The 27,968-nt window shown below is 46.5% G+C and overlaps 1 protein-coding gene across 1 annotated transcript in view; it reads left to right on the forward strand.

Annotated features, from left to right (window-relative positions):
- LOC147105997 (uncharacterized) overlaps positions 1-27,968 on the forward strand; it is a 297,066-nt gene that overhangs the window by 11,291 nt on the left and 257,807 nt on the right. The window contains exons 4-8 of the mRNA XM_086009782.1: positions 1,468-1,584; positions 4,162-4,278; positions 18,311-18,427; positions 21,062-21,178; positions 24,959-25,075. Of these exons, the coding sequence (XP_085865908.1) occupies positions 1,468-1,584; positions 4,162-4,278; positions 18,311-18,427; positions 21,062-21,178; positions 24,959-25,075 (585 nt within the window). The remainder of the gene's footprint in view (positions 1-1,467; positions 1,585-4,161; positions 4,279-18,310; positions 18,428-21,061; positions 21,179-24,958; positions 25,076-27,968) is intronic.

A 27,968-nucleotide genomic window follows, 5' to 3' on the forward strand; every position in this document is an offset into this window, starting at 1 on the left:
CTCAATCTTCCCAGGGGAAAATCGTCCCCTTTTCATCTTTATTCTTCAGATGATTTTGTAACAGCCTTCTCAACATGTCCTGCCACCTTCAAAGACTTGTGTACCTACACCCCCAGGTCTCTCTGTTCCTACACGCCCTTTGAAATTGTACCATTTAGTTAATGTTGTCTCTCCTCATTCTTCCTACCAAAATGAATCACGCCACACTTCTCTGCGTTCAATTATATCTGCCATGTGTCTGCCCATTTCATCGGGATCCTGGGCTTCATGAAAAGAGGTATAGAGTACAAAAATGTGGAAATTATGATAAACCTTTACAAAACACTGGTCCATTGGTCATTAACTGTTTTACCTGCCAATCTTTGATTCCAATCCACCAGGGCCAGATCCCTATTCAACTCACTGAAATTTGCCCTCCTTCAGCTGAATATTTTCACATTTGATTTTTCCTTGTCCTTTTCCATAACTACTCTAAACCTGATGTTGTCATCACTGTTTCCCAGATGCTCTCCCACTGAAATATGCTCCACCCTCCCCACTTCATTCCCCAGAGCTAGATCCCGCACAGTTCCATTCCTTGTTGGGTTGGATCCATGGTGATTAAGAAAGTCCTCTTGTACACATTTCAGGAATTCCTCCCCGTCTTTGCCCTTTACACTGTTACTAGCCCAGTCTATATTAGGATAATTGAAGTCGCCCATTCTCACTGCTCTAAAGTTTAAATCATAGAATAGAATCATAGAGTGACACAGCACAGAAGGAGGCCATTTGGCCTATCGTGCCTGTGCTTGATCTTTGGTAGATCTGTTCAATTAATCCCAGTCCCCTGCTCTTTCCCCATAGCCCTGTAATTTTTTTCCCCTCAAGTATTTGTCCAATCCTCTTTGAAAGTTACTATTGAACTGGCTTCCACCATCCTTTCAGGCAGTGCATTCAAGATCACAACAACACTCTAACAAAATGTTTCCTCATATCGCCTCTGGTTCTTCTGCCAATCATCTTAAATCTGTCTCTGGTTAACGACCCTTCTGCCACTGGAAACAGTTTCTCTTTATTTACTCTATCAAGACCATTCATGATTTTGAACACATCTATCAAATCTCCTCTTAACCTTCTCTGCTCCAAGGAGAACAACCCCAGCTTCTCCAGGCTCTCCACATAACTGAAGTCTCTCATCCCTGGCACCATTCTAGTAAATCTTCTCTGCATCCTCTCCAAGCCCCTGACATCCTTCTGAAAGTGTGAGGCCCAGAATTGAACACAATACTCCAGCTGGGGTCAAACAAGAGCTTCTTGCATTTTACTGCAACTTGCTCCTCTGTCTCCTTCCTACTATTTGATGGCCAATGGTATTCACCCAGCAGTGTAATAGCTCCTCTCTTCCTTACTTCTAACCAAATTGATTCTATCTTTGAATGTTCAAGTGCGATTTGTTCTAAACCGCACCCATTCATTTTGTGTCTGCAGTTAGTGACGTGTGTCTCAACAATCCGTGTGGACCCAATGCCTCCTGTACCCAGCAGGACGGAAGCTTCAGATGCTCCTGTGTGAGTGGCTACACCTGGAATGGATCTGTCTGCACAGGTGTGTGATGGGAATCATTGAACCCGTTGGGTAATGAACTGAAGTCACTGCTTCCAGATAGGGGTGGAGCTTTTGTCAAGTTCCAAACCAGACCGGGGCAGGGCTGCGTTCAGGGCATCAGTTCTGAAGTTTACTTTGCTCATGGTGAAAATTAATTGAAAACCTTAACAACAACAGTGAATCTCCTCGTGTTCGAACATTCAGGCATGAAGAATTGCTACTTGGTGAAAGTTTGGGAGTCTATCTGTTGAACTGTATCCAGCTTGGGAGGGTGCAATGGGGAAAAAGAGATTCAGAAAAAATAGAATGTGTAGGTGAGTGGAGGAGTCCCTCACATTTCCCTCATTATCAGTACACTTTCACTCAGTATTTGCCTTGAAATTTCTTTTTGTATCCGAGTCTAGAATGGAGATTTGAATCGTTGAAGTGTTGTCCTAACCTGCTGAATGAATTTGAAAAAAAAACTGGTACCTAGAGGCCAGGCAGCAGGTGCTACCAATGTCCCCTCCTTTTCACCAGCCTATTCTCCCCTGATGTCACTGACTCCTTGCTGGGGTAAAGTTGCTCAAGCTTCGACCACACAAGGGATCATTCATTATGTGTCATTGTAGACAGTGAATGTCCACAGGGGGACATCACAATGGGCCTGATCCGGTCCTCACTCGATGTTTACACACACACACATTCCACCCGGAGTCACTGGGCACCAATCAGGAGTGGGGACTATCAGTGATTTCCCCTCCCAGCCCAGGAGAGCTGAGATCGGGTCTAACACCCAACTACTGCCCCAACTGAACTCAGCTAACTCCGTACAGACCAGGAATCGAAACTGGGACCTTCCTGGGCTGTGAGGCTCAGTGCTACACCACATGGGGCCTTTACCCTCTGAACCAATAGAGGGGCGAAACACATCTTTTAAAAGAGTCATGAGGTTCAAGCCTAAATCTGGGTGTGTAACAGGATAAGGTTTAAGATTCACAAAGCTGGGGAGCCTCCAATGAACTCTTCCTTTCTTCTAAACTTCAGATGTGAATGAATGTCAAAGTGGAAGCCACGACTGTCACAGCTCGGCCTCCTGTTTCAACAGCCCCGGCTCTTTCCAATGTGTGTGTAGGGCTGGACACACTGGAGATGGAAGGACTTGTACAGGTAACTGACACTCAATCTTCCCAGGGGGAAATCGTCCCCATTTCCATCTTTATTCTTCAGATGCTTTTTTAACAGACTTCTCAACGTGTACTGCCATCTTCAAAGACATGTGTACATACACGCCCTGGTCTCTCTGTTCCTACACCCCCTTTAAAATTGTACCATTTAGTTCATATTGCCTCTCCTGATTCTTCCTACCAAAATGAATCACTTCACACTTCTCTGCGTTAAATTTTATCTGCCATATGTCTGCCCATTTCACCTGTCTATGTCCTCCTGAAGTCTGTTACTGTCCTCCTCGCTGTTTGCAGCATTTCCGAGTTTCGTGTCATCTGCAAAGTTTCAAATGATGTCCTGTATATCCGAGTTCAGTCATTAATATATATCAAAAAGTGCAGTGCTCCGAATACCCACCCCTGGGGGTCACCACTGTATACATCCCTTCAGTCTGAAAAACAACCGTTCACCACTACTCTCTGCTTTCTGTCCCTTAACCAATTATGTATCCACACAGTCACTGCCCCTTTAACCCCATGGGCTTCAATTTTGCTCACACGTCTATTATGTGGTACTTTATCAAACACTTTTTGAAAGTGCGTATACACAACATTAACCACACTACCCTCATCAACCCTGTCCGTTACCTCATCAAAGAACTGAATCAAGTTATTCAAGCACAATTTCCCTGAAACAAATCCGTGCCGGCTTTCATTTATTCACCCATATTTTTCAAGTGCCAAATAATTTTGTCCCGGATTCATGTCTCCACCACCAACGTTAGGCTAATTGGCCTGTATTTGACGGGTTTATCCCTCTCCCCTTTTTTAAATAGGCTTGTAACATTTGCAATTCTCCAGTTCTCTGGCACCACTCCCATATCTAAGGAGGTTTGTAAGACTGTGGCCAGAACCTCCACAATTGCTCACCCAACTTCCCTCAGTCTGTCCGGATGTCTGTCTCCTCTGGTTACCGACTCTTCTGCCACTGGAAACAGTTTCTCTTTATTTACTCTATCAAAACCATTCATTACTTTGAACATCTCCATCAAATCTCCTCTTAACCCTCTCAACACCAAGGAGAACAAACCTAGCTTCTCCAGTCTCTCCACATAACTGAAGTCTCTCATCCCTGGTACCATTCTAGTAAATCTCCTCTGCATCCTCTCTAAGGTCTTGACATCCTTCTGAAAGTGTGAGGCCCAGAATTGAACACAATACTCCAGCTGGGGCCGAACAAGAGTTTCTTGGTTCTTTCTGCAAATTGCCTGAAAATTTGCTCCTCATTCTCCTTCCTACTATTTGATGGCCGATGGTATACACCCAGCAGTGTAATAGCTCCACTCTTCCTTACTCGTAACCAAATCGATTCTATTTTGAATGCTCAAGTGCGATTTCTTATAAAACGCAACCATTCATTTTGTGTCTGCAGTTAGTGACGTGTGTCTCAACAATCCGTGTGGACCCAATGCCTCCTGTACCCAGCAGGACGGAAGCTTCAGATGCTCCTGTGTGACTGGCTACACCTGGAATGGATCTGTCTGCACAGGTGTGTGATGGGAATCAGTGAACCCGTTGGGTAATGAACTGAAGTTACTGCTTCCAGATAGGGCTGGACCTTTTGTCAAGTTCCAAACCAGACCGGGGCAGGGCTGGGATCAGGGCGGGAGTTTCTGATGTTTGCTTTATTGATGTTGAAAGTTAATTAAAAACCTCAATGGGTAATGGCAATTATTTCCATGTTCAAACAACTTGCAGACACTTCCTGTCAAGGCCAACGTTTCCAAGGCTACTTGGGTGAGGCATCGGAATGTGTCTGGCAACTCATGAACTCTAGCTCAGTATGGGGTAAAGGGGAAAAAATTCAGGAGGGAAAAAAGGATTAAAATGGAATTCAGTAAAATACAGGTAAAATGACAACTTTTAGTTAATGTTTAGGTGAGTGGATGTGTCACTCATATTTCCCTCATTATCCGTCCACTTTCAGTCTCTAATTCCTATTTTTTCCTATCCAGGACTAACAGACAGACTTGAGTTGTTCAGTCTAATCTAAACCGTGTAAAAAATACCACTCGCACTAGATTGTAGCTTCTAATATTTCTCTTTGGTTAAATTTCCCCCCTCTTCTGGTGTCATGGAATCATTCAACACAGGAGGAGGCCATTCGGCCCATCGTGCCTGTGCCAGCTCTTTGAAAGAGCGAACCAATTAATCCCACACTCCTGCTGTCTCCCCATAGCCCAGAGAATTTGTCCCTTTCAGGTATATATCTAAGCCTTTTGACGCCTTGCTGGGGTACAGTTACTCAGGCCTCCACCACACATGGAACGATTCTTCATGTGTTGTTGTCATAGTCTAAGGATAAGGGGTAAGCCATTTAGGACAGAAATGAGGAGGAATTTCTTCACCCAGAGAGTGGTGAACCTGTGGAATTCTCTACCACAGAAGGCAGTAGAGGCCAATTCATTAAATATATTCAAGAAGGAGTTGGATATAATTCTTAAGGCTAAAGGGATCAAGGGGTATGGGGAGATAGCAGAAAGTACTGAATTTGGATGATCAGCCATGATCGCATTAAATGGTGGAGCAGGCTGGAGGGGCCGAATGACCTACTCCTGCTCCTAGCTTCTATGTTTCTATGTTGTAACAGTGAGTGTCCACAGGGGGACATCGCAACTGAGCCTGAATGCAGCATCACTCAATCCCCAGGCTTCAGAGATAGGCAGGCCTCTGTGGGGGAGGGGGGGCTTCTTAAAGGCATGTCTAACATACATTGGCTGATTTAAGGATAAGAACATAAGAAATAGGAGCGGGAGTAGGCCATTTGGCCCTTCGAGCCTGCTCCGCCATTCAATAAGATTGTGGCTGAACTCCTACCTCATTTCCACTTTCCTGAACTATCCCCATATCCCTTGATTCCCTTAATATTCGAAAATCTTTTCATCTCTACCTTGAATATACTCAACGACTGAGCCTCCACAGCCCTCTGGTATAGGGAGTTCCAAAGAGTCACCACCCTCTGAGTGAAGTAATTTCTCCTCATCTTAGTCCTAAATGGCCGACCTCTTATTTTGAGACTGTGACCCCTGGTTATAGACTCCCCAGCCAGTGGGAACATCTCCCTGCATCTACCCTGTCAAGCCCTGTAAAAATGTTGTATGATTCAATAAGATCATCTCTCATTCTTCTAAACTCTAGCGAATATAGGCCTAGTCTACGCAATCTGTCCTCATAGGACAATCCCCCCCATCCCAGGAACCAGTCTAGGAACCTTCGTTGCACTCCCTCTATGGCAAGTATATTCTTCCTTAGGTAAGGAGACCAAAACTGTACACAATACTCCAGGTGTGGTCTCACCAGGGCCCTATATAATTGCAGTAAGACATCTTGGGGGAGAAATTCGTTTGGTAGCGTCAGCGATTAGCGCCTAAAGAGGCCGAGAAGTGGGGCGTTAGCCAATTTTCAGCCGGGCGCAGCGAACCCAGCGCCTCCTGCCATATTGAGTGGGTTTTAGCGCCGGCGCTAAATCTTAGCGCCCGCTCGCGGGTGCAGGCAGATCATGACGTCATTTCAGTGTGCAACGCCTTTTTTGCGTCCCAGACCGGAAATTCAGTGGTGCGCCCCTTCGTTCCGCCTGGCGCTAATAACGACAGCTTACTGGAACGTTCCCCAGTCACTCTCGGGCTTAGGGGGGGCGCACTTTAAAGGGGACTGCACTGGTATAAAAGCGGCAGCCATTTTGGGAGCACAACTTCTTTGAGATTTTCACAGAGTTGCAGAGTTGCACTCTGAGAGCCATATCACTAGTGACCCAGCGCTGCTAGAGAACCTTCAGCCTTCAGACCATCACCCTGCTGCTGGTGAGCATTTACACCCTGTATAATTTCTTGTTATCGATTATTATGGGGGCTGCTTTGGAGGGGAACGTCCTGCTGCTCGACCATCTGGAAAGGGCACAGAGACGGAGGGAGAGAGGGCCAGGAATGGCCAGACGGAGGAGGGCCAACAGACATCGTCACACCAGACCTTACGCTGCCAGGGTATTCAGGCAGCAGTTCTCTTACCTCAACATGTCGGAGGAGCAGTGTCTTTGGAGGCTGCGATTCAGAAAGGAGGTGGTGACTGAGCTGTGCCACCTGCTTCAGGCAGATCTTCAGCCGCAGATAAGGCGCAGGACCTCTCTGTCAGTGGCTGTCAAGATTACAGTAGCACTGAAATTTTATGTGACCTCCTTTCAGGCAGCAACTGGGGACATTGCCAACATCTCCCAGTTTGCGGTGCATAGCTGCATCCAGCAAATAACAGATGCCCTGTTTAAAAGGCGGTGGCAGTACATCTCCTTCACTGCGACACCGGAGAAGCAGCGGGAGCGCGCAGAGGGCTTCGCAGCAATAGCGGACTTCCCCATGGTGCAGGGCACCACTGACTGCACGCACGTGGCTTTGCGGGCGCCTGTTTTGAATCCTGAGGACTTCCGCAAGCGCAAGGGGTTCCACTCCTTGAATGTGCAGCTGGTCTGTGACCATCGGCAGCTGATCCTTGCGGTCAATGCTCAGTTCCCAGGCAGCAGCCACGACGCATTCATCCTGCGCCAGACTTCAGTTGCTGACCTTTTCGAGGCCCCGGCTCACCCAGAAGGCTGGCTTCTCGGTGACAAGGGCTATCCTCTGTGCCCATGGCTGATGACCCCACTCCGTTCGCCCAGCACCCCTGCAGAAGAGCACTACAACGTCAGCCATCAGGCGACGAGGAACATTGTGGAGCACACAATCGGCGTGCTGAAGCAGCGGTTCCGCTGTTTGGACCATTCGGGAGGCGCCTTGCAGTACTCACCAGAGCGAGTCTCCCACTTCGTCGTTGTCTGCTGCATGCTCCATAACCTCGCCACCCTGCGCACCCAGCCAATGCCAGCAGACATTGAAGGACCAGCAGAGGAGGAGGAGGACCAAGACGGGAGGGTCCCAGACACTGGAAGGGCCGTCCGTCAGAGGCTGATAAGGAGTCGGTTCTTGGCCCCTTTCACGGAATGCTTGGTGTCAATCGAAGACCAGGAATGGAACCATTCGGATAACCCAAAGCCTATGAAGGCCAGTATGAATGTAAATAGCAGACATGGCCAATGTCAATAAAATAATTTATTTATTTTGAAAACTGTGCTTCCTTCCAACATGACAAAGCAATGGCACCAGAAAGCTTAACTAACAAACGAACACATAAGTGCCTCGCACACCCGGGAGACTATCCAAAACATTACTAACATTCAGACCAAGTGACTCGCACACCCGGGAGACTATCCAAAACATTACTAACATTCAGACCAGCATCCACGGCCTTGATTTCTAGAAATAAGACATCTCAGCAGCACCTTCTACTCTTTCCCCTTTGATGGTGATCTACTTCTCTTGCGAGAACGGCCCCTTCCCTCCCTGCAGCTCCTCCGTAATGGGACCCCAGTGGCTGCATGAAGGCTGGGGGACGCCTGCTGACTGTCCGAAAGCGGAGATGCCCCTGAGGGACGGCCTGGACGACCTCTGGGCTTGGAGGGCCCGGATGCTGACTGCTCCAACTGGGCATGGGTGGAAGCAATCTGTCCTGCAGATGATGGCAGCTGCATTGGAGACGTGCCAGCGGTGGCATCAGGAATGCTGACATCCTGAGAGCGGACACCTGCTCCGTGGTCGGCCGACACACTGGCACTCTGGTTCGCATGCTGCGGTGCTGCCCCGTCAATCAGCTGGTCCACAGATTGCTGGCCTGCTGTGGTGCTGCAAGGGCCCCGGGTAATCCTGCCTGATCCATCGAGGGTGGCAGCAGTCAGTGCTTGCGTGGCCTCAATCTGCCTCTGCATGAGGCCAGCGAGTGACTGCGTGGCAGCACTCAGCACTTGCGTGGCAGGTGCCAGTGCTTCGGTGAAGCCCTGGACAGTCCTTTCCAGTGCCTCGGTCAAGCCCTGGACAGTCCTTTCCAGTGATGTACCGAAGCCCTGGGCACTCCTTTCCTGTGCTGCCCCGAAGCCCTGGGCACTCCTTTCCTGTGCTGCCCCGAAGCCCTGGGCACTCCTTTCCTGTGCTGCCCCGAAGTCTTGTACACTCCTCGCCTGTGCTGCCCCGAAGTCTTGCGCACTCCTTGCCAGTGTCTCGATGGATTCAGGCATCCTTGTCACTGCAGCCATCAGCTCAGTGTGCCTGAGCCGAGCCTGGGCGCTCATTTCTGTGAGGGAACGCACCTCTTCTGCGCTCTGTGCAACAGTCATCGTGGCCTGACTCGCCCTCCAGGGAGACGGCTCCCGAGCTTCCCTACCCCCCTTGCGTTGCTGGAGCCTGCTGGTTCCTGCAACTGGTTCCTCCTCAGAGCCATCCCCCCCGCTCCCCTCCAGGGAAGCACTATCCCCAGTCTGCAGATGGCTGGCTCGCCTGAGGGTGGTACGGATGGACCGGCTTCCTCCTGCTCGTTGCCTCCGGAGTCAGTGTCCCTGGCAGCTTGATGACCCGGCTCCCGAGCTGGTGATGCAGCATCTGAAAGCAGGGAGGTTGAAGAGTGGCTTTAGTGAAAGGACAGGGTGGCAGCAAGGGATGCAAGAGTGCTGCAATGCTCTGACATGGGTCCAGAGTGGAAAAGCATGCTGGTGGGGGGAACAAGTGGAAGGAGACAGTTCAAAAAGGTGATGACCTTACCATCGCTGTGCACAATGGGGTCGGCAGCTCCAGTGGTGACAGGACCACTCATCCGGCCTCCAACAATCTGGTGGACTCTTTCCTCCAGGTCCGTCAGTGTCTGCAGCTGAGGAGGGCCTCCTCCGGTACGAATCTGTTCCCTCCGGTTCCTGGCCAGCTTGGCCTGCAGGAGAAAGGATGGGAAGTGATGAAACATGCTGCCCTGAGTTGTCATCTCATGCCCCCCATGGTGGAACAGCCCTTACAGTATGCCCTGAGTTGTCATCTCATGCCCCCCATGGTGGAACAGCCCTTACAGTATGCCCTGAGTTGTCATCTCATGCCCCCCATAGTGGAACAGCCCTTACAGTATGCCCTGAGTTGTCATCTCATGCCCCCCATGGTGGAACAGCCCTTACAGTATGCCCTGAGTTGAATGTGCGTGTGCGTTCCCAGAAAGGGCCATGGGTGCTGGCTGACAGATGGTCACTGGGGCATCGCGCACCCTCTGGCCATAAAGTCAGGTGCGGATGGAGGGATGAAGAAGATTGCCAAAAAGCCACTCACCCGAACGACCCGAGTGAGATCGTTGAACTTCTTCCTGCATTGCACAGGAGTCCTGGGCGCCACGCTGCTGGATTTGACTATTTGCGAAACTTCCCTCCAAGCTCTGCGGTACTCGTTCTGATGAGGCCTCCTGCCATTGTCAGGGTACAGCACTGCTCGCCGGCACTCCACTGCACCAACCAAATCATCCAATGTCCCATCGGTAAAGCACTCCGCTCTCTGCCTCACCCTCTCCATCTGGTCAAAGTTTGTAACGCCACAGAATGCACAGCACCGATTTTGAGGCCTACAGGGCGATGAGTGTGGCTGCTGATCCTAAATGACCCGCCCCTTTAAGAGCTGGCCGGCGCCAGCATGTCTCGTGGTCATCGATTATTGACAGCACCTGCGCTGCGCCCGGCCGCCCAGATATTGAGTAGCTCCGCCAGGTTAGCACCTTAGGAGTCCCGTGCAGGGCCTGATTTTACGCCGCAATCACCTTTAGGGGCGATGCAATCCAATATTGCTCGAGGTGGCGATAAGTTGTGCCTGGCGATAGAATTTGCGCACCGCCAATTCTAGCGCCCCAAGCGGGGCTATACCCAAATTCACCCCCCTTTACTCTTATACTCAAATCCTCATGTAATAAAGGCCAACATACCATTTGCTTTCCTAATTGCTTGCTGTACCTGCATGTTAACTTTCAGTGATTCATGTACAAGGACACCCAGGTCCCTCTGAACACCAACATTTCCCAATCTCTCACCATTTAAAAAATACTCTGCTTTTCTATTTTTCCTACCAAGGTGGATAACTTCACATTTCTCCACATTATATTCCATTTGCCATGTTCTTGCCCACTCACTTAGCCTGTCCATATTCCCTTGAAGCCTCTTTGCATCCTCCTCACAACTTACATTCCCACCCAGCTTTGTATCATCAGCAAACTTGGATATATTACATTTGGTCCCCTCATCCAAATCATTGATGTAGATTGTGAATAGCTGAGGCCCAAGCACTGATCCTTGCGGTACCCCACTCGTTACAGCCTGTCAACCCGAAAATGACTTGTTTATTCCTACTCTCTGTTTTCTGTCCGTTAACCAATCCTCTATCCACGCTAATATATTACCTCCAATCCCATGAGCCCTAATTTTGTTTAATTACAACCTCAAAAAATTCTAACAGATTTGTCAAACACGATTTCCCTTTCATAAATCCGTGTTGACTCTACCCAATCCTATTATTATTTTCTAAATGCCCTGTTACCACGTCCTTAATAATAGATTCTAGCATTTTCCCTACTACTGATGTCAGGCTGACTGATCTGTAGTTCCCCGTTTTCTCTCTCCTTTTCTTAAATAGTGGGGTTACATTTGCATAACATAAGTTAAGTTTTATCCCAAATAAAAACAGAAAATGCTGGAGATACTCAGCAGGTCAGGCAGCATCTGTGAGAGAGAAACAGAGTTAATGTTTCAGGTCGATGAACTTTCGTCAGAACTGGAAAAAAACAGGAAATGGAACAGATTTTTAAGCAAGTGTAGGGGCTGGGAAAGGGGGGAGGGGATGAAAGAACAAAAGGGAAGGTCTGTGATAGGATAGAAGGCAGGAGAGGTTAAGAGACATTAAGAGATATTCAAGGCGAGAGGAGATGGTAATGGGACAGGTTAAGAAACAAAGGATGGCTCGAGATGAAGTGTAAATTGCGCTGGCAGAATGAAAGACAGCTGCCATGTGGGAGAGAAGACTTTTATCCAGAGTTTTTTATGCTTTTGTTATCGTTTCAATAAATTACTTCTACCGTATAGTAATCTGGGATGTAATGTTTAAGTTATCCACCAGATGGAGCCAAATAATAAGGGATCACATTCATCAGTTTTTAAGGTAATGGGTCATGTAGTCAATGTCCTGGTACACCAGTTATTCAGGTAATGTGGCATTGCATTATGGGTATGACTCAGAGGTGAACCCTCCATCTTGCATCGTGCCGTTAGAAATACTGTGTTTTGCTTGCAGCCTGTAAGAGATGTTTCTCTGCTACACTGTATAATTAAACAGTTGGGTTTTCTGCCTATGAACTCGCTTCTCTCAGTTCTGACCTTACCACTCGGATATCACATATTGGCGATGAGGATCAACAAATCACATCTTGAAGAAGAAACAAAAAAGAGCACTGAATAGAGGATCATGGCTCCTACAGTAGGAAAGATCTCTGCTTTTGATGTTCAGACTCAGACCTGGGATGAGTACTGCGAGTTGCTGATGCATTTCTTTGAAGCAAATGATATAGATGATGTCGGAAAAAGGAGAGTTATTTTGCTCACTTCCGTGGGAAGTCAGACGTATAGTTTAATGAGAAACTTATGCAGCCCTGAAAAGCCTGGAGACAGAACATTTGCTAACTTAGTGGCCTTGCTGAAGGAACATTTCAATCCCAGACCGAGTGAGATTGTACAGCGTTTCAAATTTAATTCACGGAACAGGAAACCGGGAGAGACTGTATTGGATTATGTAGCGGTGTTGAGAAAATTGGCACATGATTGCAATTACGGGAACAACCTGAAAGACATGCTGAGAGATAGGCTCGTTTGCGGAATAATGGATGCTCGAATGCAGAGGAGATTATTGTCCGAGACGGGGCTTATGTATGAAAAAGCATTGGAACTTGCTCAAGCCATAGAGACAGTGAACTGAGATGTAAAAGAAATACAAGGTTCAGACTGGGCTACTACAAAGCAAGTCAGGTTGCTGTGCACAAGTTAAATATGCGTCAGAAACCACAACGTGAGCATGTAATGGCGTGTTATAAATGCAATGGCGATCAGCTGGCGAGGGAATGCAGGTTTCTGGAGGAAAAGTGCCACAAGTGTGGGAAAAAAGGACATATAAAATGTGCATGCAGGACAAAAGCAACCGTGGAGGAATACAAACCAAAAGGGGGAGAAAAGCAAAACCTAGGAAGAGAAGTGAAAAAACAGGGAGCACATCACATCAGCGGAGAAGCTGAGAAAGAAGACGACATGTTCATAATACATGGTATGGTAGAGAACATTCCAAAAGTGGATCCTATCACTTTGCAACTGACAGTAAATGACTCTAAGGTCATCTTTGAGGTGGATACAGGATGCGGCGTAACCATAATGAACAGGGAGGAGTACTCAAAATTGTGGAACCGTATGAAAGTTCCAGAGTTAAAGTCTTGCTCTATACAGCTTAAAACATATACCGGTGAACGAGTGGCGACATTGGGTACAGCTACTGTAATTGTGCAACACAGGGACACCGTGGAACAGCTACCTGTAGTTGTAGTATCGGGTTCCGGACCAAACTTGTTAGGTCGGGGCTGGATACAAGAACTTAAATTAGATTGGGGAGCAATAAATCAAATAGAGGGAGGCAAACAATTGTCTTTGCAAGAAGTGTTGATTGAACATGAGAACGTGTTCAAGGAAGAACTTGGCACATTTAATGGCCCCCCAGCTAAGATTTATGTAGACAAGGAGGCACTGCCAAGGTTTTTTAAACAACGGCCTGTGCCGTATGCCATGAAGCCAAAGGTGGAGGCTGAGCTTGACCGTCTTTTGAGAGAGAACGTCCTGGAACCCGTGAAATGTTCAGAATGGGCAGCTCCCATTGTACCTGTTTTAAAACCGGACAATTCGGTAAGACTCTGTGGAGATTATAAATTGACTGTAAATAGAGTGTCTAAACTGGAACAGTATCCTATTCCCAAAACAGAGGATCTCTTTGCAAACCTGGCTGGAGGGAAGAAATTCACAAAGCTGGATATGAGTCATGCATACTTGCAGATTACACTAGATGAGGAATCCAAGAAGTATGTAACCATAAATACACACAAGGGTTTGTTTACCTATAACCGCTTACCATTCGGTGTCTCATCTAGTCCAGCTATTTTCCAGAGGACTATCGAGGGTGTACTGCAAGGGATCCCACATGTTTCAATCTATCTGGATGACATTCTGGTGATGGGAAGAACCAACCAGGAGCATCTGAGCACTCTGAGAGAGGTACTACAAAGATTGGATAAGGCTGGGTTACGGCTCAAGAGGAGTAAGTGCACTTTCCTGGGGAATGAGGCCGTGTTCCTGGGACACAGAGTGGACGCCACCGGGCTCCATCCAATCAAGGAGAAGGTACAAGCACTGCAGGAGGCCCCAGCTCCTACAAATGTGACTGAGTTAAAAGCTTACCTGGGACTGCTAAACTATTAGAACAGATTTTTACCAAACTTGGCAACAGTGTTAGCACCTCTTCACAAACTTCTGCGTAAGGAGACACAGTGGCAGTGGAAAGAGGAACAGAGGGTTTCATTTGAACAGTCCAAGAAACTGATGCTGTCCTCGGATGTGCTGGTTCACTACAATGCAGAGAAAGACATCATTCTCTCTTGTGATGCTTCACCTTACGGGGTGGGGATGGTTCTTTCACACAGCTTGGAAGATGGAACAGAAAGACCAATAGGGTTTATGTCTCGAACTCTGACAACAGCGGAAAAAAACGATTCCCAGTTAGATAAAGAGGGATTAGCAGTAATGTTTGGGTTACAGAGGTTTCACAAGTACATATATGGCAGGAAATTCACCATATGCACTGATCATAAACCTCTTCTATCTCTTTTTAATGAGATGAAAGCAGTACCACAGATGGTGTCACCCCGGATCCAGAGGTGGGCAGTGGCGTTGAGGGCATATGAGTATGTCATCGTTTACAAGGCGGGCAAGTACCATGGGAACGCAGATGCCTTGAGCCATCTTCCACTGCCAGGTACACCTATCCGTGCAGCTCCAGAGGGCAGAGTTTTGATGTTGGAGGACACGGACACGGCAATTGTGACCGCGGAACAAGTAAGGACATGGACTGGTAAAGATCCAGTACTGTCTAGAGTCTGAGAATATGTGATGAGGGGTTGGCCACAGCATCCGGAAGGGACTGATTTCACACCTTACAGTGTCAGGAAGACAGAGCTGAGTGTGCAGGATGGTTGCGTGTTGTGGGGAGCACGAGTGATTATTCCACAGCCAGCATGACAGTCTATCCTAGGGCAACTACATCAGTGTCATCCTGGAGTTTCGCGTATGAAAGCCTTGGCAAGGAGTTACTTGTGGTGGCCAAAGCTAGATGAGGAGATAGAAAATCTAGTCAAGACATGCAGCACTTGTCAAGTACACAGGAAGGCACCAGCAGCGGCTCCTCTCCACCCCTGGAAGTGGCCGGATAAACCATGGAGAAGATTACATGTAGATTATGCGGGTCCATTCATGGGAAAGATGTTCCTCATAATCATTGATGCACATTCCAAATGGATGGATGTGTATCCTGTAAATTCTGCTTCATCTACTTTTACTATAGACTGCCTGCGTAGGAGTTTTAATAATCAAGGGCTACCGGAGATCGTAGTAAGTGACAATGCCACGTGTTTTGTGAGTACCAAAACAAAAGAGTTCATGAGAAACAATGGCATAGTGCACGTGACCTCAGCTCCATATCATCCGTCTTGAAATGGGCTTGTGGAGAGAGCCGTACAAACATTTAAGGAGATGATGAAAAAAATTGCGGAAGGGAGTTTGGCAACCAAGGTGTCACGAGTTCTGTTCAGTTACAGAATAACACCTCAATCTACCACAGGACTCTCTCCTGCTGAGCTGTTGTTAGGACATCGACTACGCTCCCCAAGCCGAAATTCAGTTGCGGCCGCCTCGCCAGTGGCAGCCGCAACTAAGACTCCGGCAAACGAGTGTTGCCGGAGTCTGCGCCGGCGCTTTAAGGAGGCGCGGCGGCCGGCCGCTTTCCCGCCGGCCGCCTGCCCGCAGCTCCCTCCCCGGACTTCTCCCCCCCCCGGAACAGATGCAAGCCCGGCACTTGTCCGAGGTGCCGGGCTCATTTTTGCAGAGATTTGCGCGGGCCGCGGCCGGGTGCAGGCAGCTCCTCCTTAACGGAAGGAGGAGGCCTGCACTTCCTGAGCCTGCCGCACCGCAGCGGGTGCTGCAGCGCCGGAATAGCGCCGCAATGCGGCGCGTTGCGCCAGTTTTCAGGCGCTAAAACCCTTCAGTAGCGCCGGCAGCCGTTTGGGCGCGGCGCTACTGAATTTTTGGCGCGCGCAAAGGGACTTAGCGCCGGCGCTAACTTCCGGCGCTAAAGCCCTGGCGCAGCGCAAACTCAATTTCTAGGCCACTGTGTTTTGCTTACAGCCTGTAAGAGATGTTTCTCTGCTACACCGTATAATTAAACAGTTGGGTTTTCTGCCTAAGAACTCGCTTCTCTCAGTTCTGACCTTACCACTCGGATATCACATCTCACTTTCTATTTTCACATGGCTCAGAAATAACAATGACGGATGGAACCATTTTTTAAAAAGAGCAACAATGTGATTGGCTGAAATTGCAGCCATTCAGGTTTGTGCTTTGGTGTCAGCTGTGGCTCAGTGGGTGGCACTCTCACCTCTGAGTCAGAAGGTCGTGGGTTCAAGCCCCGCTCCAGAGACTTGAGCACAAGACCTAGACTGGCACTCCAGTACAGTACTGAGGGAATGCTGTACTATTGGAGATGCCATCTTTCGGATCAGTCCTCTTGGGTAAAGGATCCCACGACACTATTTTGAAGAAGAACTGGGGAGTTTTCCCGGGTGTCCTGGCACATATTTATGTCTCAAACAATACCGCTAAAACATGATTTGGTCATTATCTCATTGCTGTTTGTGGGACCTTGCTGTGCAATGAATTCTTCCTTTCTTCTAAACTTCAGATGTGAATGAATGTCAAAGTGGAAGCCACGACTGTCACAGCTCGGCCTCCTGTTTCAACAGCCCCGGCTCTTTCCAATGTGTGTGTCGGGCTGGACACACTGGAGATGGAAGGACTTGTACAGGTAACTGACACTCAATCTTCCCAGGGGAAAATCATCCCCATTTCCATCTTTATTCTTCAGGTGCTTTTGTAACAGCCTTCTCAACATGTCCTGCCACCTTCAAAGACTTGTGTACCTACACCCCCAGGTCTCTCTGTTCCTGCACACCCTTTGAAATTGTACCATTTAGTTAATGTTGTCTCTCCTCATTCTTCCTACCAAAATTAATCACGTCACACCTCTCTGCGTTCAATTTTATCTGCCATGTGTCTGCCCATTTCATCGGGATCCTGGGCTTCATGAAAAGAGGTATAGAGTACAAAAGTGTGGAAATTATGATAAACCTTTATAAAACACTGGTTCGTTGGTCATTAACTATTTTACCTGCCAATCTTTGATTCCAATCCACCAGGGCCAGATCCCTATTCAACTCACTGAAATTTGCCCTCCTCCAGCTGAATATTTTCACATTTGATTTTTCTTTGTCCTTTTCCATAACTACTCTAAACCTGATATTGTCATCACTGTTTCCCAGATGCTCTCCCACTGAAATAGGCTCCACTTTCCCCACTTCATTCCCCTGAACTAGATCCCGCACTGTTTCCTTCCTCGTTGGGTTGGATCCATGGTGATTAAGAAAGTCCTCTTGTACACATTTCAGGAATTCCTCCCCCTCTTTGCCCTTTCCACTGTTACTAGCCCAGCCTATATTAGGATAATTGAAGTCGCCCATTCTCACTGCTCTAAAGTTAAAATCATAGAATAGAATCACAGAGTGATACAGCACAGAAAGAGCCCATTTGGCCCATCGTGCCTGTGCCTGATCTTTGGTAGATCTGTCCAATTAATCCCACTCCCCTGCTCTTTCCCCATAACCCTATATATTTTTACCCTCAAGTATTTGTCCAATCCTCTTTTGAAAGTTACTATTGAACTGGCTTCCACCATCCTTTCAGGCAGTGCATGTCAGATCAGAACAACACTCTAACAAAATGTTTCCTCATGTCGCCTCTGGTTCTTTTGACAATCACCTTAAATCTGTGTCCTCTGGTTACCGACCCTTCTGCCACTGGAAACAATTTCTCTTTATTTACTCTATCAAGACCATTCATGATTTTGAACATCTCTATCAAATCTCCTCTTAACTTTCTCTGCTCCAAGGAGAACAACCCACAGTTTCTCCAGGCTCTCCACATAACTGAAGTCTCCCATCCCTGGTACCATTCTAGTAAATCTCCTCTGCATCCTCTCCAAGCCCTAGACATCCTTCTGAAAGTGTGAGGCCCAGAATTGAACACAATACCCCAGCTGGGGCCAAATGAGTGGTTCTTGCTTCTTTCTGCAAATTGCCTGAAAATTTGCTCCTCTGTCTCCGTCCTACTATTTGATGGCCGATGGTATACACCCAGCAGTGTAATAGCTCCTCTCTTCCTTGCTTGCAACCAAATTGATTCTACCTTTGAACGCTCAAGTGCGATTTGTTCTAAACCGCACCCGTTCATTTTGTGTCTGCAGTTAGTGACGTGTGTCTCAACAATCCGTGTGGACCCAATGCCTCCTGTACCCAGCAGCACGGAAGCTTCAGATGCTCCTGTGTGACTGGCTACACCTGGAATGGATCTCTCTGCACAGGTGTGTGATGGGAATCATTGAACCCGTTGGGTAATGAACTGAAGTTACTGCTTCCAGATAGGGCTCGACCTTTTGTCAAGTTTCAAACCAGACCGGGACACGGCTGGGATCAGGGCGGCAGTTCTGAAGTTTACTTTGCTCATGTTGAAAATCAATTGAAAACCTTAACAACAACGGTGACTCTCCTCGTGTTCGAACATTCAGACATGAAGAACTGCTACTTGGTGAAGGTTTGGGAGCCTATCTGTTGAACTGTATCTAGCATGGGAGGGGAAAAAGAGATTCAGAAAAAAAAGAATATGTAGGTGAGTGGAGGAGTCCCTCACATTTCCCTCATTATCAGTACACTTTCACTTAGTAATTGCCTTGAAATTTCTTTTTGTATCCGAGTCTGGAATGGAGATTTGAATCGTTGAAGTGTCGTCCTAACCTGCTGAATGAATTTGGAAAAAAAAACTGGTACCTAGAGGCCAGGCAGCATGTGCTACCAATGTCCCCTCCTTTTCACCAACCTATTCCCCCCCTGATGTCACTGACTCCTTGCTTGGGTACAGTTGCTCAGGCTTTGACCACACAAGGGATCATTCATTGTGTGTTGTAGACAGTGAGTGTCCACAGGGGGACATCACAATTGGGCCTGATCGTGTCCTCTCTCGGTGTTCACACACACACACTTTCCACCCGGAGTCACTGGGCACCAATCAGGAGTGCGGACTATCAATGATTTCCCCTCCCAGCCCAGGAGAGCTGAGATCGGGTCTAACACCCAACTACTGCCCCAACTGAACTCAGCTAACTACGTACAGACCAGGAATTGAAACTGGGACCTTCCTGGGCTGTGAGGCTCAGTGCTACACCACATGGGGCCTTTACCCTCTGAATCAACAGAGGGGCTCAACGCATTTTTTAAAAGAGTCATGTGGTTCGAGCCTAAATCTGGGTGTGTAACAGGATAAGGTTTAAGATTCACAAAGCTGGGAGCCTCCAATGAACTTTTCCTTTCTTCTAAACTTCAGATGTGAATGAATGTCAAAGTGGAAGCCACGACTGTCACAGCTCGGCCTCCTGTTTCAACAGCCCCGGCTCTTTCCAATGTGTGTGTCGGGCTGGACACACTGGAGATGGAAGGACTTGTACAGGTAACTGACACTCAATCTTCCCAGGGGAAAATCATCCCCATTTCCATCTTTATTCTTCAGGTGCTTTTGTAACAGCCTTCTCAACGTGTCCTGCCACCTTCAAAGACTTGTGTACCTACACCCCCAGGTCTCTCTGTTCCTGCACACCCTTTGAAATTGTACCATTTAGTTAATGTTGTCTCTCCTCATTCTTCCTACCAAAATGAATCACGCCACACCTCTCTGCGTTCAATTTTATCTGCCCTGTGTCTGCCCATTTCATCGGGATCCTGGGCTTCATGAAAAGAGGTATAGAGTACAAAAGTGTGGAAATTATGATAAACCTTTATAAAACACTGGTTCATTGGTCATTAACTGTTTTACCTGCCAATCTTTGATTCCAATCCACCAGGGCCAGATCCCTATTCAACTCACTGAAATTTGACCTCCTCCAGCTTAATATTTTCACACTTTATTTTTCCTTGTCCTTTTCCATAACTACTCTAAACCTGATATTGTGATCACTGTTTCCCAGATGCTCTCCCACTGAAATAGGATCCACCTTCCCCACTTCATTCCCCTGAACTAGATCCCGCACTGTTTACTTCCTCATTGGGTTGGATCCATGGTGATTAAGAAAGTCCTCCTGTACACATTTCAGGAATTCCTCCCCCTCTTTGCCCTTTACACTGTTACTAGCCCAGTCTATATTAGGATAATTGAAGTCGCCCATTCTCACTGCTGTAAATTTAAAGTCAAAGAATAGAATCATAGAGTGATACAGCACAGAAAGAGTCCATTTGGCCCATCGTGCCTGTGCCTGATCTTTGGTAGATCTGTTCAATTAATCCCACTCCCCTGCTCTTTCCCCCATAGCCCTGTATTTTTTTTACCCTCAAGTATTTGTCCAATTCTCTTTTGAAAGTTATTATTGAACTGGCTTCGACCATCCTTTCAGGCAGTGCATTCCAGATCACAACAATACTCTAACAAAATGTTTCCTCATGTCGCCTCTGGTTCTTCTGACAATCACCTTAACTCTGTCTCCTCTGGTTACCGACCCTTCTGCCACTGGAAACAGTTTCTCTTTATTTACTCTATCAAGACCATTCATGATTTTGAACACATCTATCAAATCTCCTCTTAACATTCTCTACTCTAAGGAGAACAACCCCAGCTTCTCCAGGCTCTGCACATAACTGAAGTCTCTCATCCCTGGCACCATTCTAGTAAATCTCTTCTGCATCCTCTCCAAGCCCTTGACATCCTTCTGAAAGTGTGAGGCCCAGAATTGAACACAATACTCCAGCTGGGGCCAAACGAGTGTTTCTTGCTTCTTTCTGCAAATTGCCTGAAAATTTGCTCCTCTGTCTCCGTCCTACTATTTGATGGCCGATGGTATACACCCAGCAGTATAATAGCTCCTCTCTTCCTTATTTGTAACCAAATTGATTCTACCTTTGAACGCTCAAGTGCGATTTGTTCTAAACCGCACCCGTTCATTTTGTGTCTGCAGTTAGTGACGTGTGTCTCAACAATCCGTGTGGACCCAATGCCTCCTGTACCCAGCAGGACGGAAGCTTCAGATGCACCTGTGTGACTGGCTACACCTGGAATGGATCTGTCTGCACAGGTGTGTGATGGGAATCATTGAACCCGTTGGGTAATGAACTGAAGTTACTGCTTCCAGATAGGGGTGGACCTTTTGTCAAGTTCCAAACCAGACTGGGACAGGGCTGGGATCAGGGCGGCAGTTCTGAAGGTTACTTTGCTAATGGTGAAAATTAATTGAAAACCTTAACAACAACGGTGACTCTCCTCGTGTTCGAACATTCAGACATGAAGAACTGCTACTTGGTGAAGGTTTGGGAGCCTATCTGTTGAACTGTATCTAGCATGGGAGGGGAAAAATAGATTCAGATATAAAAGAATATGTAGGTGAGTGGAGGAGTCCCTCACATTTCCCTCATTATCAGTACACTTTCACTTAGCAATTGCCTTGAAATTTCTTTTTGTATCCGAGTCCGGAATGGAGATTTGAATCGTTGAAGTGTCGTCCTAACCTGCGGAATGAATTTGAAAAAAAGACTGGTACCTAGAGGCCAGGCAGCATGTGCTACCAATGTCCCCTCCTTTTCACCAACCTATTCCCCCCCTGATGTCACTGACTCCTTGCTTGGGTACAGTTGCTCAGGCTTTGACCACACAAGGGATCATTCATTGTGTGTTGTAGACAGTGAGTGTCCACAGGGGGACATCACAACTGGGCCTGATCCTGTCCTCTCTCAGTGTTCACACACATGCACTTTCCACCCGGAGTCACTGCGCACCAATCAAGAGTGGGGACTATCAGTGATTTCCCCTCCCAGCCCAGGAGAGCTGAGATCGGGTCTAACACCCAACTACTGCCCCAACTGAACTCAGCTAACTCCGTACAGACCAGGAATCGAAACTGGAATCTTCCTGGGCTGTGAGGCTCAGTGCTACACCACATGGGGCCTTTACTCTCTGAACCAACAGAGGGGCTCAACGCATTTTTTAAAAGAGTCATGTGGCTCGAGCCTAAATCTGGGTGTGTAGCAGGATAAGGTTTAAGATTCACAAAGCTGGGGATCCTCCAGTGAACTTTTCCTTTCTTCTAAACTTCAGATGTGAATGAATGTCAAAGTGGAAGCCACGACTGTCACAGCTCGGCCTCCTGTTTCAACAGCCCCGGCTCTTTCCAATGTGTGTGCAGGGCTGGACACACTGGAGATGGAAGGACTTGTACAGGTAACTGGTACTGAAACTTCCCAGGGGAAAATCGTCGCCATTTCCATCTTTATTCTTCAGATGCTTTTTTAACAGCCTTCTCAACTTGTCCTGCCACCTTCAAAGACTTGTGTACGTACACCCCCAGGTCTCTCTGTTCCTGCACACCCATTAAATTTGTACCATTTTGTTTATGTTGCCTCTCCTCATTCTTCCTACCAAAATGACTCACTTCACACTTCTCTGCGTTAAATTTTATCTGCCATTGTCTGCCCATTTCACCTGTCCATGTCCTCCTGAAGTCTGTTACTGTCCTCCTCGCTTTTTGCAGCATTTCCGAGTTTCATATCATCTGCAAAGTTTGAAATGATGTCCTGTATATCCGAGTCCAGTCATTAATATATATCAAAAAGAGCAGTGCTCCCAAAACCCACCCCTGGGGGTCACCACTGTATACGTCCCTTCAGTCTGAAAAACAACCGTTCACCACTACTCTCCGCTTTCTGTCCCTTAACCAATTATGTATCCAGACAGTCATTGCCCCTTTAATCCCATGGGCTTCACTTTTGCTGACACGTCTATTATGTGGTACTTTATCAAACACTTTTTGAAAGTTCGTATACACAACATTAACCGCACTACCCTCATCAACCCTCTCCGTTACCTCATCAAAGAACGCAATCAAGTTATTCAAGCACAATTTCCCTGTAACAAATCCGTACTGGCTTTCATTTATTCACCCATATTTTTCAACTGATAAATAACTCTGTCCCGGATTCATGTCTCTAGATGTTCCCCCACCACCGACGTTAGGCTAATTGGCCTGTATTTGACGGGTTTATCCCTCTCCCCTTTTTTAAATAGGCTTGTAACATTTGCAATCCTCCAGTTCTCTGGCACCACTCCCATATCTAAGGAGGTTTGGAAGACTGTGGCCAGAACCTCCGCAATTGCTCACCTTACTTCCCTCAGTAACCTAGGATGCATTCCATCCAGACCGGGTGACGTTTCTACGTTGAGCGCTGCAAACCTTTTAAGTACCTACTCTTTATCTAATTTTATCCTCCTATCTAATGTCTCTACTTCCTCCTCCTTTAGTGTGACATTGGCAGCATCCTCTTCTTTAGTGAAGACAGATACAAAGTACTCATTTCATACCTCAGCCATGCCCTCTGCCTCCATAAAAAGATCTCCTTTTTGGTCCCCAATCAACTCCACTCTTCATTTGACTAACCTTTTACAATTAATATGTTTATAAAAGATTTTTGGGCTCCCTTTTATGTTACCCGCTAATCTATTCTCATACAATCTCTTTGTCCCTCTTATTTCCATTTTTCAGTTCTCCTCTATACTTTTTGTATTCAGCTTGGTTCTCTACTGACTTATGAGCCTGACATTTGTTATAAGCTTCCTTTTTCTATTTCATTTTAATCTCTATATCTCCAGTCATCCATGGAGCTCTAGCTTTGGATGCCTTCCTTTCCCGTCATGGGAATGTGTCTAGCCTGTACCCAAACTATCTCCTCTTTGAAGGCCATCCATTGCTCATTAACTGTCTTATCTGCCAATCTTTGACTCCAATCCACCTGAAATTAGCCCTGCTCCAGCTGAATATTTTCATATTTGATTTTTCCTTGTCCTTTTCCATAACTACTCTAAACCTGATATTGTGATCACTGTTTCCCAGATGCTATCCCACTGAAACAAGCTCCACTTTCCCCATTTCATTTCCCAGAACTAGATCCCGCACTGTTTCCTTCCTCGTTGGGTTGGATCCATAGTGATCAAGAAAGTCCTCGTACACATTTCAAGAATTCCTCCCCCTCTTTGCCCTTTACACTGTTACTAGCCCAGTCTATATTAGGATAATTGAAGTCGCCCATTCTCACTGCTCTAAAGTTGAAATCACAGAATAGAATCATAGAGTGATACAGCACAGAAGGAGGCCATTCGGCCCATCATGCCTGTGCCTGATCTTTGGTAGACCTGTCCAATTAATCCCACTCCCCTGCTCTTTCCCCATAGCCCTGTATGTTTTTTCCCTTCAAGTATTTGTCCAATCCTCTTTTGAAAGTTACTATTGAAACTGCTTCCACCATCCTTTCAGGCAGTGCATTCCAGGTCACAACAACAAACAAATGTTTCCTCATGTCGCCTCTGGTTCTTTTGCCAATCACTTTGAATCTGTCTCCTCTGGTTACCGACCCTTCTGCCACAGGAAACAGTTTCTCTTTATTTACTCTATCAAAACCATTCATGATTTTGAACATTTCTATCAAATGTCCTCTTAACCTTCTCTACTCCAAGGTGAACAACTCCCAGCTTCTCCAGTCTCTCCACAGAACTGATGTCTCCCATCCCTAGTACCATTCTAGTAAATCTCCTCTGCATCCTCTCCAAGCCCTTGACATCCTTTTGAAAGTGTGAGGCCCAGAATTGAACACAATACTCCAACTGGGGCCGAACAAGCGGTTCTTGCTTCTTTCTGCAAATTTCCTGAAAATTTGCTCCTCAATCTCCTTCCTTCAAATCTGATGGCCGATGGTACACACCCAGCAGTGTAATAGCTCCTCTCTTCCTTACTTGTAATCAAATTGATTCTATCTTTGAACGCTCAAGTGCAATTTCTTCTAAACTACACCTATATATTTTGTGTCTGCAGTTAGTGACGTGTGTCTCAACAATCCGTGTGGACCCAATGCCTCCTGTACCCAGCAGGACGGAAGCTTCAGATGCTCCTGTGTGACTGGCTACACCTGGAATGGATCTGTCTGCACAGGTGTGTGATGGGAATCATTGAACCCGTTGGGTAATGAACTGAAGTCACTGCTTCCAGATAGGGCTGGACCTTTTGTCAAGTTCCAAACCAGACCGGGGCAGGGCTGAGATCAGGGAGTCAGTTCTGAAGTTTGCTTTATTGATGTTGAAGGTTAATTTAAAACCTCAATGGCTAATGATAATTATTTCCATGTTCAAACAACTTGCAGACACTTTCTGTCAAGGCCAACGTTTCCAAGGCTACTTGGGTGAGGCATCGGAATGTGTCTGGCAACTCATGAACTCAACCTCAGTATGGGGTAAAGGGGAAAAATTTCAGGAGGGAAAAAGGATTAAAAGGGAATTCAGTAAAATACAGGTAAAATGACAACTTTTAGTTAATCTTTAGGTGAGTGGAAGTGTCGCTCACATTTCCCTCATTATTCATCCACTTTCACTCTCTAATTCCCATTTTTTTCCTACCTAGGTCTAACACACAGACTTGAGTTGTTCAGTGTAATCTAAACCTGGTAAAAAAAATACCACTCGCACTAGATTGTAGCTTCTACTATTTTTTTTTGGTTAAATTTCCCCCCTCCTCTTCTGGTGTCAGAATCATTCAACACAGGAGGAGGCCATTCGGCCCATCGTGTCTATGCCAGTTCTTTGAAAGAGCTAACCAATTAATCCCACACTCCTGCTGTCTCCCCATAGCCCAGAGAATTTGTCCCTTTCAGGTATATATCTAAGTCTTTGACCCCTTGCTGGGGTACAGTTACTCAGGCCCTCACCACACAATGGATCATTCTTCATGTGTTGCTGTAACAGTGAGTGTCCACAGTGGGACATCGCTACTGAGCCTGAATGCAGCATCACTCAATCCCCAGGCTTCAGAGATAGACAGGCCTCTGTGGGGGAGGGGGGGCTTCTTAAAGGCATGTCTAATATACATTGGCTGATTTAAGGATAAGAACATAAGAAATAGGAGCGGGAGTAGGCCATTTGGGCCTTCGAACCTGCTCTGCCATTCAATAAGATTGTGGCTGAAATTCTATCTCATTTCCACTTTCCTGAACTATCCCCATATCCCTTGATTCCCTTAATGTTCAAAAATCTATTGATCTCTGTCTTGAATATACTCAACGACTGAGCCTCCACAGCCCTCTGGGGTAGAGAATTCCAAAGAGTCACCACCCTCTGAGTGAAGAAATTTCTCCTCATCTTAGTCCTAAATGGCCGACCCCTTATTCTGAGACTGTGACTCCTGGTTCTAGACTCCCCAGCCAGGGGAAACATCTCCCGGCATCTACCCTGTCAAGCCCTGTAAAAATGTTGTATGTTTCAATAAGATCACCTCTCATTCTTCTAAACTCTAGCGAATATAGGCCTAGTCTACGCAATCTGTCCTCATAGGACAATCCCCCCTATCCCAGGAACCAGCCCGGTGAACCTCCGTTGCACTCCCTCTATGGCAAGTATATCCTTCCTTAGGTAAGGAGACCAAAACTGTACACAATACTCCAGGTGTGGTCGCACCAGGGCCCTATATAATTGCAGTAAGACATCTCTTATACCCAAATCCTCTTGTAATGAAGGCCAACATATCATTTGCTTTCCTAATTGCTTGCTGTACCTGCATGTTAACTTTCAGTGATTCATGTACAAGGACACCCAGGTCCCGCTGAACACTAACATTTCCCAATCTCTCACCATTTAAAAAATACTCTGCTTTTCTTTTTTTCCTACCAAAGTGGATAACTTCACATTTCTCCACATTATATTCCATTTGCCATGTTCTTGTCACTCACTTAGCCTGTCTATATCCCCTTGAAGCCTCCTTGCATCCTCCTCACAACTTACATTCCCACCCAGCTTTGTATCATCAGCAAACTTGGATATATTACATTTGGTCCCCTCATCCAAATCATTGATGTAGATTGTGAATAGCTGAGGCCCAAGCACTGATCCTTGCGGTGCCCCACTAGTTACAGCTGCCAACCCGAAAAAGACTTGTTTATTCCTACTCTCTGTTTTCTGTCCGTTAACCAATCCTCTATCCATGCTAATATATTACCTCCAATCCCATGAGCCCTAATTTTGTTTAATAACCTCTTGTGTGGCACCTTCTGAAAATTCAAATACACCACATCCACTGGTTCCCCCTTATCTATTCTGCTAATTACAACATCAAAAAATTCTAAGATTTGTCAAACACGATTTCCCTTTCATAAATCCGTGTTGACTCTACCCAATCCTATTCATTATTTTCTAAATGCCCTGTTACCTTGTCCTTAATAATAGATTCTAGCATTTTCCCTACTATTGATGTCAGGCTGACTGATCTGTAGTTCCCCGTTTTCTCTCTCCTTTTCTTAAATAGTGGGGTTACATTTGCATAAAATATGGTAAGTTTTATCCTAAATACAAACAGAAAATGCTGGAGATACTCAGCAGGTCAGGCAGCATCTGTGAGAGAGAAACAGAGTTAAGGTTTCAAGTCGATGAACTTTCATCAGAACTGGGAAAAAGCAGGATTTTTAAGCAAGTGTAGGAGCTGGGAAAGCAGGGAGGGGATGAAAGAACAAAAGGGAAGGTCTGTGATAGGATAGAAGGCAGGAGAGGTTAAGAGACATTAAGAGATATTCAAGGCAAAAGGAGACGGTAATGGGACAGGTTAAGAAACAAAGGATGGCTCGAGATGAAGTGTAAATTGCGCTGGCAGAATGAAAGACAGCTGCCATGTGGGAGAGAAGAGTTTTATCCAGAGTTTTTTATGCTTTTGTTATCGTTTCAATAAATTACTTCTACCGCTTTCTATTTTCACATGGCTCAGAAATAAAAATGACGGATGGAAGCATTAAAAAAAAAAATTGAGCAACAATGTGATTGGCTGAAATTGCAGCCATTCAGGTTTG

Source organism: Somniosus microcephalus, chromosome 16 (assembly GCF_052327205.1).
Source record: "Somniosus microcephalus isolate GS21.2 chromosome 16, FLI_Smic_1.0, whole genome shotgun sequence".
Taxonomy (NCBI): Eukaryota; Metazoa; Chordata; class Chondrichthyes; order Squaliformes; family Somniosidae; genus Somniosus; species Somniosus microcephalus.